Below are 12,520 nucleotides of genomic sequence, written 5' to 3'. Positions count from 1 at the left end.
TGTTTGCCTACCTGAAGCCCCCCTTGATCTCTTCCCCATCCCTTGACCTGGTGGTGGCAGTTCTGTACTCCATAATTCCTCCAGTAGTGAACCCTCTCATCTACAGCATGAGGAACCAGGAACTCACGGATGCAGTGAAGAAATTGTTTTTATATGTGCTTCTTAGACATCAATATTGCTAACATTTTTGTGATTCAAATCATTTATATGATATCATATCATTTTAATCATGTGTTATTAATAATTTAATCAGTAATAATAATACTATTATTTTTACTATTATAAGATTACCAAGGTATTTGAGAAACTGATGTGACAATTTTTCCTACAATTTTTCATTACTAATATTTTCATATACTTTGATGTTTATTTAAATAGTATTATTTTTTACAAGCATACTTCCTGTTAATTAATTTATTTATTTTGATTAAATCTACCTATAGAACTAGGCTTCCAGTGTAGATGTCGACAATAAAGAAGCAATCAGAACTTCATTGGTCTCAGCTGCTCTCTCTTCCCATCTCCTCTGGAGCTGGGGGAGCAGCCCCAGCATGCAGGAGGGGCTCAGGGCCAAGAGCCCAGCTGCCACATGGAGGAGCAGCCCCAGAGGCCCTCAGGGCTGCCCCTCACTGCCCGCTGGGCTCTGCCTCTCTGCTGCCTTCGGGTCGGGGCTGCTGCTTCCCTGGAGCCATGGCCACGGCCAGCAGCAGGACTTGGCCTTTTCACTGCTGCTCTCTTTTGCCTTCCATATTGTTCTCTTGTGCCCTTGCATTTGGGTAAGCCCTGAGATCTCGTGACTTGGTGACAGTCCTGTGGTCTTAACAGTCTTATCTCTGCCAAATCTCTGCATTCCTCTTCCAAAGCCCATGTCAGGAATACACAAAAGGAGATGCTCACTGAAAAGGCCTCTTGCTTTCCTGGGCTTCACCATGGATCTGACTCCCACGGTGATCAGTGTAGGACCACAGGCTGGACTGGGAGGTGCCTTCTTGCTTGCCCATTACCCAGCAAACAATAACTGGCCTTTGACTTAACTGCCTGGATGTGTCCCACTGGTGCTGGGGTTGATAGCAAATGGCATCCTGGAGAGGGATCTGGATCTGCTCTGTGCCTGGGCCAGGCCTCTTGTGCTGGCCTGGGGGGCGGGCCAGGCCCTGAGGGGCACAGGCACTTTATGCTGGGGATCTCCCAGGCAAAAGACCAGGGCTCTTGCAGCTTCATGGACCTCCGTTTGCTTGCACTATGGCAAGCCTCCTCCTTGCTCACCCCAGCCAGCAACTACACATGTACAAGCTGCCCGCTTCCTCCTCCTCTAGAGGGAGAGGGATGGGAACAGCAAAAATAATTAAAACTCACAAATTGAGAGAAAGACACATAAGGAAGGGAAAGGAAAAGAATAAAGAACAGAAAATCAAATGCCAAACATGATGAATATTTAGTATCTCAGCAATTCCCACCAGCAGACATTTGTGCAGACAGTCTCTGAGAAACTGCTATCTTGACATGGAAAGCTGTCCCCGATATTTATTGCTGAGTACCATGGTATATCACAGAATCACAGAATTGTAGGGGTTGTAAGGGACCTCAAGAGATCATTGGGTCCAACCCCCCTGCCAAAGCAGGTTCCCTAGAGCAGGTTGCACTGGTAGGTGTCCAGACGGGCCTTGAATATCTCCAGAGAAGGAGAATCCACAACATCCCTGGGCAGCCTGTTCCAGTGCTCCATCCCCCTCACCGTGAAGAAATTCTTTCGCATGTTGGTGCGGAACTTCCTGTGCTCTGTTTTGTGGCCATTGCCCCTTGTCCTGTCCCCACACACCACTGAAAAGAGGTTGGCCATATCCTCCGTCTCCCACACTTAATATATTTGTAAACATTGATAAGATCCCCTCTCAGTCTTCTCTTCTCAAGGTTGAACAGACCCAGGTCTCTCAGCCTTTCCTCATAGGGAAGATGCTTCAGGCCTCGTATCATCTTTGTGGCCCTCCACTGGATTCTTTCCAGGAGATCCCTGTCTTTTTTATACTGGGGAGCCCAGAACTGGACACAGTACTCCAGGTGAGGCCTGACCAGGGCAGAGTAGAGAGGGAGTATCACCTCCCTTGACCTGCTGGCCATGCTCCTTTTAATGCACGCCAGGATCCCATTGGACTTCTTGGCTACCAGGGCAAACTGCTGGCTCATGGCCAACCTGTTGTCCACCAGGACCCCCAGGTCCTTATCCTCAGAGCTCCTCTCCAGCAGGTCATCCCCCAGCCCGTACTGATACATGTGGTTGTTCCTTCCCAGGTCCAGGACTCTACACTTGCTCTTGTTAAACTTCATTCGGTTTCTTCCTGTCCAGCTTTCCAGCCTGTCCAGGTCTCGCTGAACGGCAGCACAGCCTTCTGGCGTGTCGGCCACTCCTCCCAGCTTTGTATCATTGGTGTACTTGCTGAGGGTGGACACTATTCCCTCATCAAGGTCATCGATGAAGATGTTGAACAAGACCAGACCCAGCACTGACCTCTGGGGAACACTGCTAGTCACAGGTCTCCAGCCAGACTCTGCGCCGCTGATCACCACCCTCTGAGCTCGGCCAGTCAGCCAGTTCTCAGCTCACCTTACTGTCCACTCATCTATGCCACATTGTCTCAGCTTTGCTATCAAGATGTGGGAGATAGTATAAAAAACCTTGCTAAAATCAAGGTAGATGATATCCACTGCTCTCTCTCCATCTACCCAGCTGGTGATGCCATCATAGAAGGCAACGAGGTTTGTTGAGCACAACTTCCCCTTGGTGAATCCATGCTGGATACTCCTGATAACCTTCTTCTCTTCCAATTGCTTGGAGATGGCATCCGGAACAACCTGTTCCAACACCTTTCCAGGGACAGAGGTGAGACTGACTGGCTTGTAGTTTCCTGGATCCTCCTTCTTGCCCTTCCTGAAGACCGGAGTGACATTGGCTATCCTCCAGTCTTCAGGCACCTCTTCTTTCTCCAGGACCTTTCAAAGATGATGGAGAACAGTTCAGCGATCACCTCTGCTCACTCCCTCAGCGCATGTGGATGCATCCCAAGGGGGCCCATGGATTTGTGTGCGTTGATCCCAATCAGACACTCCCGAACAACTCCCTCATCAGCCAGGGAGGAGATATCCATTTCCCAGACTCTTTCTCCTCCCTCCAGTATCCAGGAGTCCTGCGGGGGAATCTTTGAAGCAAAGACCGAACCAAAGAAGGTATTCAGTATCTCTGCCTTCTCAGCGTCCCCTGTTACCAGGACACCCCCCTCATTCAGCAGGGGACCCACATTGTCTCTAGTCTTTCTTTTACTGTTTACATACTTTAAAAAACCCTTCTTATTATCCTTTATCTCTTTCGCAAGCTTCATCTCCAGGTGGGCTTTAGCCTTCCTCGTCGTGTCCCTGCAGGCCCTGACAACACTCCTATATTCCTCCCAAGAGGACAGGCCCTCAAAAAAAGATGTGGAAATGTGTAAAAATCCACATTTCATAGACCTTCCTCTTCCTTTTGATCTTGTCGATGAGCTCCTTGCTCATCCACTCAGGTCTCCTGCACCCTTTCCCCAATTTCGTACTCTTAGGGATGCACTGATCCTGAGCTTGGAAGATGTGCTGTTTAAATGTTGCCCAGCTCATGAGATGTAGCCCATGAGATACCCCCAGGTAGGTCTCAGAAGAGGTCAAAGTTGGCTCTCTGAAAGTCCAGGGTAGCAATCCTGCTTTTTGCCTTACTTCTTCCATTCCAGATCTTGAACTCCACCATCTCATGGTCACTGCATCCCAAGCTGCCCTCAGCCTTCATATCCCTAACAAGCCCATCCCTGTTGGTAAGAACAAGGTCTAGAAGCATCCCCTGCCTCGTTGGCTCCTCCACCACCTGCGTCAGAAAACTATCTTCAACACATTGTAGGAACCGTTTAGATTGCGCATGCCTGGCTGAGTTGCTTACCTTATCTGTTGCAACAAATGCCTGGATAATTGAAGTCCCCCATGAGAACCAGTGCCCAGGATTGCAAGGCTACTTCTAACTGCTTGTAGAAGGCCTCATCGACCCCCTCCTCCTGATCTGGTGACCTGTAGTACACCCCCACAATAGTGTCCCCCATACCAGCCCACCCCTTAATTCTCACCCACTAGCTCTCCACATGTTCTTCACCTTCCCCCAAGTGGAGCTGGGTACATTCTAATTGCTCCCTCATATAAAGGGTACCTCCTCCCTCTCGCTTCCCCAGCCTGTCTTTCCTACAGGGGAGATAGCCCTCCATGACAGCATTCCAGTCATGCAAGCTGTCCCACCACGTCCTTCATCCATCCTTCAGGGCGGCTTTCAGTTTTCTACGCAGAGGGTGCCACTGCCTCCAAGATGCACAGGGGAAACTGAAGCATGCATGAGGGGCTGGGAAAATTTACTCTGGATCCATAGGAGCCATTCTGGAACCAACACTTGTACTGTTGTAGTCTGGAACTGCCTTGTAGGCAGGATGTGCACTTCTGCGGTGGTGCAGAGCTCTTGGGCACATTGTGCAGGGTGCTCCTACAGATCTTTGTGTCCTTCTCCATGCTGGCTTAGGAGCTGCTTCTTTCTCAGGAACAGAGTAGCCAACAGAGGTGAGACAGATACTCTGAGATCATGAACAACATCAGGAAGCTGCCCCTAAGAAGATGACTGGTACGTGGAAGTCAGGAGAAGCCTGGACAGGAATGATGTGAGATTTGGGGGAGGGAAAATGAGCTTGGACAGCAGAAGCTACTGATTTTGAAGACATAAGAATGCTCAGGTAATGTTGATCCTGCAGTAAAGCTGTCTTAAAGCAGTCATGTGAAGCCCTTACCCTATTTTAACCTGTAACATTAATCCCTAATCCTAAATGCTACTCCACCCCCTGACAGCAACCCACTGCTCTAACGTTTGACCACAATATCCCTTGAAGCCAAAAGTAGTCCGTAGCCCCATTACATTACCCTTACTCTCTTGCTCACCCTCATCCCTGCCTGTAACGCTAGCATTAAAATGCTCTATTTAACCTTAGACTTGCAGACCTAAACAAAACCCTAAACCAGAGAACTTGCCCATACACTACCCACAGACCTGACGCCCCAAGCAGAACACCAAACCCTCCCACTACACATTTGCTTAATCTCTAACCCAGAAAGGTGAGCCCTAGTCCATAATGCCATACATGAACAGCTGACACGCAAAGCCCCTGTTCCTGTCCATTAACCTTCTCACCTTTAACCCTTTTTCTAACCCTTAACTTAAAGTGCTTGGCCCCCTGGGGTAGGGCAGGAATCGTGAGGTGGCTGTGCAGACACATGGCATTCAAAACTGAAAGTGAGGGGCCATGGATCTGATCAGCTTGTAGGCAACAAGGAGGAGATGGGTGGGAATGCTCTGATGAGCTCAGCTCTGCCTCAAGATCTCCTGCCACAGCAAAAGGAATGTGACTGTGAGGTCACTTCTGTCTCTGCCGTTGATAGGGCAGCTGCAGAAATGTGCCACAGAAAGGGACTGTGAGGTCACTTCTGCCTGAAGTAGCTGACAGGTCACCCTTGACTTAGACCTGGGATCTGTACTTTTCGGCTGACATCTGCCAGTGGCCCTAGTTGGCATGGCACCTGGTTGGCATGCCGACTGTGGGATCCCCTCTGCCGACATACCCAGGAGGACCCAGACAGAAAGAAGGCCTGAATATGGGTTGTCCTGTCCCTTCTGCTTGAGTACATGACTGGACAGCAGGAGGGACAAGGCTTGGTTGTGTCTAGCCAAGAAGCTGCAAGGCCAGCAGCAGGCCCATGGCCTGGAAGATCGTGGTGAGGTGATTTGTGTCTGGTTGGCTGAGAGGCCTCAAGAAGGCTGATGGGTTGGGTGACTAATTTAGAGTGGATTCCACCCTGATGAAGCTTTCTTTGGTAGTAGGAAAGAGCAGGAGAGAAAATACTGCCACAAAGTACATCTTGGAAGGTTGGCACTAGCCATGAGGAGGAAGAAATGTCCCTCAAAGGGTAGTGCTGTGTTGCCAGAGGTCACCCAAAGAGTATCTATGATCAGACTCTAATTTTGTGTTTCAAAGAACAGCTGGTGAGGGCTGACGAGACATTGGTGAAAAGATGGAAAGACTGGGATGAGAGCAAGGTGGTGAACAGAGATAGGTATCTGCAGTTTTCAAGGAAATAGTACGAAGTTTGAAACAGCATAGTAAAGCCTGCAGAGGAGAAGGCAGAGGGTACTGGCAAGTATGGATGGCCCCAACAGACCCGCCATTTTTGTCCCCTTTGGCTAGAGCTTATGAGGAGATGCGTTATACTCATTGTAATGGGGCCTCATTGCTTCCTTGCAATGAAGTGCAGAGGCTGGGAGGTGTCATGCCACTATTCTTCTCGTGGCATCACATTGCCCACCGCATCCCAGAGACCCCAGGAGAAGCCATGGCTCCAGGGAAGCAGAAGCCCCGACCCGAAAGCAGCAGAGAGGCAGAGCCCAGCCAGCAGTGAGGGGCAGCCCTGAGGCCTGAAGATTGCTAGACAGGCTGGAGGGTTGAGTGGGGAGAAATTTAATGAAATATAACGAGGGCAAATATAGAGTCCTGCATCTGGGCAAGAACAACCTGAGGCACCAGTGTAAGTTGGGGACTGCCCTGCTTGAGAGCAGTGAAGGGGAAAGGCACCTGGGGGTCCTGGTGGACAGCAGCATGACCATGAGCTAGCACTGTGCCCTTGTGGCCAAGAAGGCCAATGGCATCCCGGAGTGTATTAGAAGGGGTGTGGTTAGTAGGTCAAGAGAGGTTCTCCTCCCCCTCTACTCTGCCCTGGTGAGACCGCATATGGAATATTGTGCCCATTTCTGGGCCCCTCAGTTTAAGAAGGACAGGGAACTGCTTGAGAGAGTCCAGTGCAGAGCCACAAGGATGATTAAGGGAGTGGAGCATTTCCCTTACAAGGAAAGGCTGAGGGATCTGGGTCTCTTTAGCTTGGAGAAGACGAGACTGAGAGGTGACCTTATTAATGTTTATAAATATGTAAAGGGTGAGTGTCAGGAGGACAGAGCCAGGATCTTCTCGTTGACATCTAATGATAGGACAAGGGGCAGTGGGTGCAAGCTGGAACATAGGAGGTTCTGCTTAAATATGAGACAGAACTTTTTCACAGTGAGGGTGACAGAACACTGGAACAGGCTGCCCAGGGGGACAGTGGCGTCTCCTTCTCTGGAGACATTCAAAACCCACCTGGACGTATACCTGCATGATGTGATTTATGTGTTCCTGCTCCGGCAGAGGGATTGAATTAGATGATCTTTCAAGGTGCCTTCCAATCCCCACATTCTGTAATTCCACGTGGCAGCTGGGCTCTTGGCCCTGAGCCCCCCATGTGTGCTGGGGCTGCTTCCCCAGCTCTAGAACAGATGGGAATAAACAGCAGCTGAGACCAATGCATTTATGATGATGTCCTTATTGTCTTTATGTACACAGCAAGCTGAGTTCTGAAGGTAAACCATTAACAAGTAGCAGGATAAGCTTAATATAATATATATCAGAAAAAAAAAAAAAGATAGCGAAATTAATAATAAAGACAAATATTAACCAGAAATTACCTTAAAAATTTCTGAGAAAAACTAGGATTTCTGATAACAGGAATATTATTATAGGTGACTATGTTGAAGAATTGTGCGTTCCAGCAGTGTCCTCACCGCATCCCTTAGTTCCTGGTTCCTCATACTATAGATGAGCGGATTCACTGCTGGAGGCACTACAGAGTACAGAAATGACACCACCAGGTCCACGGATGGAGTAGAAATGTAGAGAGGCTTCAGGTAGGCAAACATGACAGTGCTGATAAACAGGGAGACCACTGCCACGTGAGGGAGGCACGTAGAAAAGGCTTTGTGCAAACGGTGCTCAGAAGGCATCCTCAGAACCACCCTGAGGATCTGAATATAGGAAATAACAATGAAAATAGAACAACAAAATAACACAAAAACACTAAATACAACTACTCCAACTTCCCTGAGATAGGCATCTGAGCAGGAGAGCTTGAGGATCTGAGGAAGTTCACAGAAGAACTGGTCCACAGCACTGCCTTGGCAGAGGGGCAGGGAAAATGTATTGGCTGTGTGCAGGACAGCAGTGAGAAAGCCACTGCCCCAGGCAGCTGCTGCCATCTTGGCACAAGCTCTGCTGCCCAGGAGGCTCCCGTAGTGCAGGGGCTTGCAGATGGCAACATAGCGGTCATAGGCCATAATGGTGATAAGAGAATACTCTGCGCCAAAGAAGAAGACTAAAAAGAGGATTTGTGCAGCACATCCTTGATAGGAGATGGCCCTTGTGTCCCAGAGGGCATTGGCCATGGCTTTGGGGAGAGTGGTGGAGATGGATCCCATGTCAAGGAGAGCGAGGTTGAGGAGGAAGAAGTACATGGGGGTGTGGAGGCGGTGGTCGCAGGCTACGGCGGTGAGGATGAGGCCGTTGCCCAGGAGGGCAGCCAGGTAGATGCCCAGGAAGAGCCCGAAGTGCAGGAGCTGCAGCTCGCGCGTGTCTGTGAATGCCAGCAGGAGGAACTCACTCACAGAGCTGCTGTTGGGCATTTTCTGTCTTTGGACACAGTTTTCTGTTGAGGAGAAGGCAGAACAAAGAACAGGCTTCTCTGAGGAAAACCTATTACAATTCTTAGAGTACTTGCAGCTTGAGCCTCTGTCTTTTCAGGAGAACCTTTCTGCAGCTCTCTTGCTTGAGCTGTGGCTGGTGCTGGCTGAAAGTGGCACTGGGAGCACGGGTGCTGAGGGCTCCAGAGTAGTCCTTCCCGCTGTGCAGCAGAATGAAAGCAGTAACACTGGGGAAATGCAAGTGCAATCCACTTACCAGATGAATGAGCTTTGCAGTGCTGTTGCAAAGAACTCATACGACCACACTGTAGAACAAGGTAGATACTCTTTGCTTTATTTTCTAGTAGCTACCGCTATAACTCTTAGGACAACGACCACACTTGTGTGTATCCACAGGAAGAATGTAGAGACAGCTGAGATCAGAAAAGCCCCAGTCCACTTGAGGCTGGACAGAACCCTCACCTCATCTCTGGTGTACCTGAGCAGGATCTCAGTTCTTCCCTCCCAGCCAGGGGTGCAGAGGCCTCATTCCAGCTGCCCAGAGACAGCCATCCAGCAGCACGGACATGAAATTAGAATGGAGGTGTCTTCTCCTTGGGGCACCTGCATAACACTAGGATGCCATGGGAGGAATGAGTCCTGCTGGAGAGTAGCCTGCAGCCCAGAAGGATTCCCCACAGACAGAGATAGATATTTGCAAGCTGGGGTGTCCCAGCAGCCCATCTGCACTCCCTGCAGTGTCTGGAGGAGGCTTAGTCACCCCTGCCTTAGCTGACCAGGGGCGGCTAGGTTACGACACTCCAAGGGGCTTCTGTCAGACTTCCTCACCTCACAGTGCAATCCAGCAGGACTCTCAAAGCCTACTCCATTGCCCACTGCCTTGTCAGAAACAAGACCCAGGAGGAGACCCTTCCAGGACCTGCAGCTGCATGGCCCTGCAGCCAGAGACTTACCTTGTCAAGGGCTGTGCAGATTTCTCCTCTAGTCAGCTCCTAGCACCCTCCCGCTCCCAAATGCCTCCAATCCCTCTCTCCTTCTCTTCTCTCCATGTGTCTGCTACAGTCAGAGCCCCCAGCCCTACTGTGCTTTGCAGAGGAGCTGCTCCTGGGCAGAGCTGTCTCTCTGCACCAGGGCCCTCTTGCCAGGAGCTCCCCTTGGGCCCAGGAGCCCGGCCCAGCTCAGCACCAGAGGCCCAGCCCAAGGCATTGTAATCACCCCTCTGGTGGCTTTGGTGATGAGCCCAAAAAATCTCAGGCACTGAGAGACAATTGAAGAAATCTCTCAAGAAGTCCAAGTGTGATGCAAGTTTCCTGCAGTGTCCCCCCCAGGGCCAGCACTGACACAGCCTCCCTTGGAGCTCATTAGAGCAAAACACTAGAAGCAGTGAGGACAAGTAGACAAAGGCAATGTGAAGGTGACACTGATGTGTAGGAAAACTGCATGTGTTTCACCAAGCACAAGGGCCAGGCCTTGACCCTTGGTCCCTAGGAAGGGAGATCCTTTCCCTTCACACCTTGCTCAGGGCTCTTCCTGGTGCAGTAGGAGATGGGGATGTGCATTGCCAAGTGCAGGAGAATGGTATGACCCCTGCCTGATTCATGGGTGGGGCTGAGGAGGCAATGAGGCCCTGGTGCTTTAATGATAAACTGTCTCTTCATAGGCCTCAGTGGCAGAGACAACAGCCATAGCTGTGGACACAATGACCTGGGTCCTGTTGGGACTCTCAGCCTTGCCACAGCCATTGCTCCTCTCCACGCCAAGCTGTATTAGGGAAGCACAGACTTCCACATCTTTCCCTGCTGGCTGCAGAGCCTTGTGGGTGAGTTTGCACACTGGATCTGAGCTGAGTATCATAACTCAGATCTTCTTGGTGGCCATGCTCCTTGTAATACAGCTCAGTAGGAAGCTGGCCTGGTTCCTGGTGAGCAGGCACCACTGCTCATATGGCATCCCTCGAGGTGTCCAGGCCCTCTTCCTCCTTGGGACCGCTTACTCAGCAGGGTCCCAGTATGCCCTGATGTGTGGGGTTACTCTTCCACTAGTGTAGGACTAGGCTGTTCTCCTTGTAAATGTCAAGAGGTTTCTGTAGGCAAAATCCTGGAGTATTTCAAGGTTCCCCCACACTGATGTTCCATTCTGTCAGCTGTTAATGTCTGCAGGCAGACAGTTCTACCTTTGTGTGATTGTGCTATCTCTGACAAGATAGCAGCATCAGGAGTTGCAGGACAGTTTGGATAATACAGGAGTAACCAGTTGAATGGAATTGCAGCTCATATTCCCAGACGGGTAGGAGATTGAAGGCTTTATCATCCTTTATTGCATTTGGGGGGAAACCTGGTGACAAGAGATGATGTAAAGGCAGAGGCACTTAATACCTTCTTTGTCTCAGTCTCTAGCAGCAAGACCTTTTGTTCCCCTGGACATTTCTTCCTCCTTATGGCCAGTGCCACCCTTCCAAGGTACACTTTGTGGCAGTTTTTCTCTCCTGCTCTTTCCCACTACCAAAGAAAGCTCCATCAAGGTGGAAACCACTCCTAAAGTAGGCATCCCAACCCATCAGCCTTCTTGAGGCCTGTCAGCCAACCAGACACAAGTCACCTCACCTCCATCTTCCAAGTCATGGGCCTGCTGCCGGCCTTGCAGCTTCTTAGCTAGACACACCCAAACCTTGTGCCTCCTGCTGTCCAGTCATGTACTCAAGCAGAAAGGACATGACAACCCATATCCAGGCCTTCTTTCTGTCTGGGTCCTCCTGGGTATGTCGGCAGAGGGGATCCCACAGTCAGCATGCCAACCAGGTGTCTTCTGCTGGCCTACCAGGGCCACTGGCAGATGTCAGCCGAAAAGTACAGATCCCAGGTCTAAGTCAAAGGTGACCTCTCAGCTACTTCAGGCAGAAGTGAGCTCACAGTTCCTTTCTGTGACACTTTCCTGCTGCTGCCCTATCAACGGCAGAGACAGAAGTGACCTCACAGTCACTGCCACAGTCACATTCCTTGGCGGAGCTGACCACTTTCAGATACCCACGGGACTAGAGCTCAACTTTCTGGGTTAGACAGTAAACAAAGGATTAATGGGAAGGTTTGGTGTTTTTCTGTGGGTATCAGGTCTGCCAAGAAGTCTAGGATTACATAGAGCATTTTAATGCTAGTCTTAAGAGAAGGGATTAGGGTGAGCAAGAGAGTAAAGATAAGGAAAAGTGGCTAAGGCCTGAGTTTTGCTTCAAAGCATACTTTGAATTCAAGCATTAGAGTAGTGGATTCTTGTCAGAGTGTTGGAGTAGCATTTATGTTTTAGGGATTTAAATTACTGGTTAAAATAAGGTAAGGGCCATAAATGACTCTTTTAAATCAATATTACTGCAGCTTCAACATTACATGAACCCTCTTACCTCTCTGAAATCATTAATTTCCCCCAGCCATGCATGTGCAGGGATGGGAGAAGGAATGCCACGGCACGGATGGAACGTAGCTTGGCAAGGGGTGCAAAAAATAATGGGAAGGGATTCTATAGATACATTGCTCAGAAAAGAAAGGCCAAGGAGAGTGTACCCCCTCTGATGGATGAGAAGGGTGAACTGGTACTGACAGACATGAAGAAGGCTGAGGGACTCAACAACGTCTTTTCCTCAGTCTTCACTGCCAGTCAGGTTTCCCAAGTCTTTCATTTCCCTGAATCCATAGATGGAGGCTGGGGGGCAAAGTCCCACCAGCTGTAAGTAAAAAGCAGGTTTGAGACCTCCTGATGAAACTAAACGTGTACAAGTCTATGGGGCATAAAGACATGCATCCCAGGGTCCTGAGGGAACTGGCTGATGTAGTTGCCAAGCTTTTCTCCATCATATTTGAAAAGTGGTGGCAGTTGGGTGAAGTCCCTAGTGAATGGAAAAAGGAAAATATCATTCGCATTTTTACAAAG

General features: G+C 49.8%; 1 protein-coding gene across 1 annotated transcript; it reads right to left on the bottom strand.

Moving 5' to 3' along the window:
* Positions 1 to 2,598: 2,598 nt before the first annotated feature.
* On the bottom strand, positions 2,599 to 8,586 carry LOC310891662 (olfactory receptor 14C36-like; the record flags this gene model as incomplete). The annotated part of the gene is made up of 2 exons (XM_083853899.1): positions 7,691 to 8,586; positions 2,599 to 2,862 (listed from the first exon to the last, which is right to left on the bottom strand). The coding sequence occupies exons 1-2, from the start codon at positions 8,582 to 8,584 to the stop codon at positions 2,599 to 2,601; spliced, it is 1,158 nt and encodes a 385-aa protein (XP_083710025.1). The 5' UTR covers positions 8,585 to 8,586.
* Positions 8,587 to 12,520: the final 3,934 nt, after the last annotated feature.

This window comes from Anser anser (genome assembly GCF_964211835.1).
Source record: "Anser anser genome assembly, contig: HAP1_SCAFFOLD_292, whole genome shotgun sequence".
Taxonomy (NCBI): Eukaryota; Metazoa; Chordata; class Aves; order Anseriformes; family Anatidae; genus Anser; species Anser anser.
Note: the sequence above shows the minus strand (reverse complement) of the source record. Positions and strands in the feature narration are given on the sequence as shown.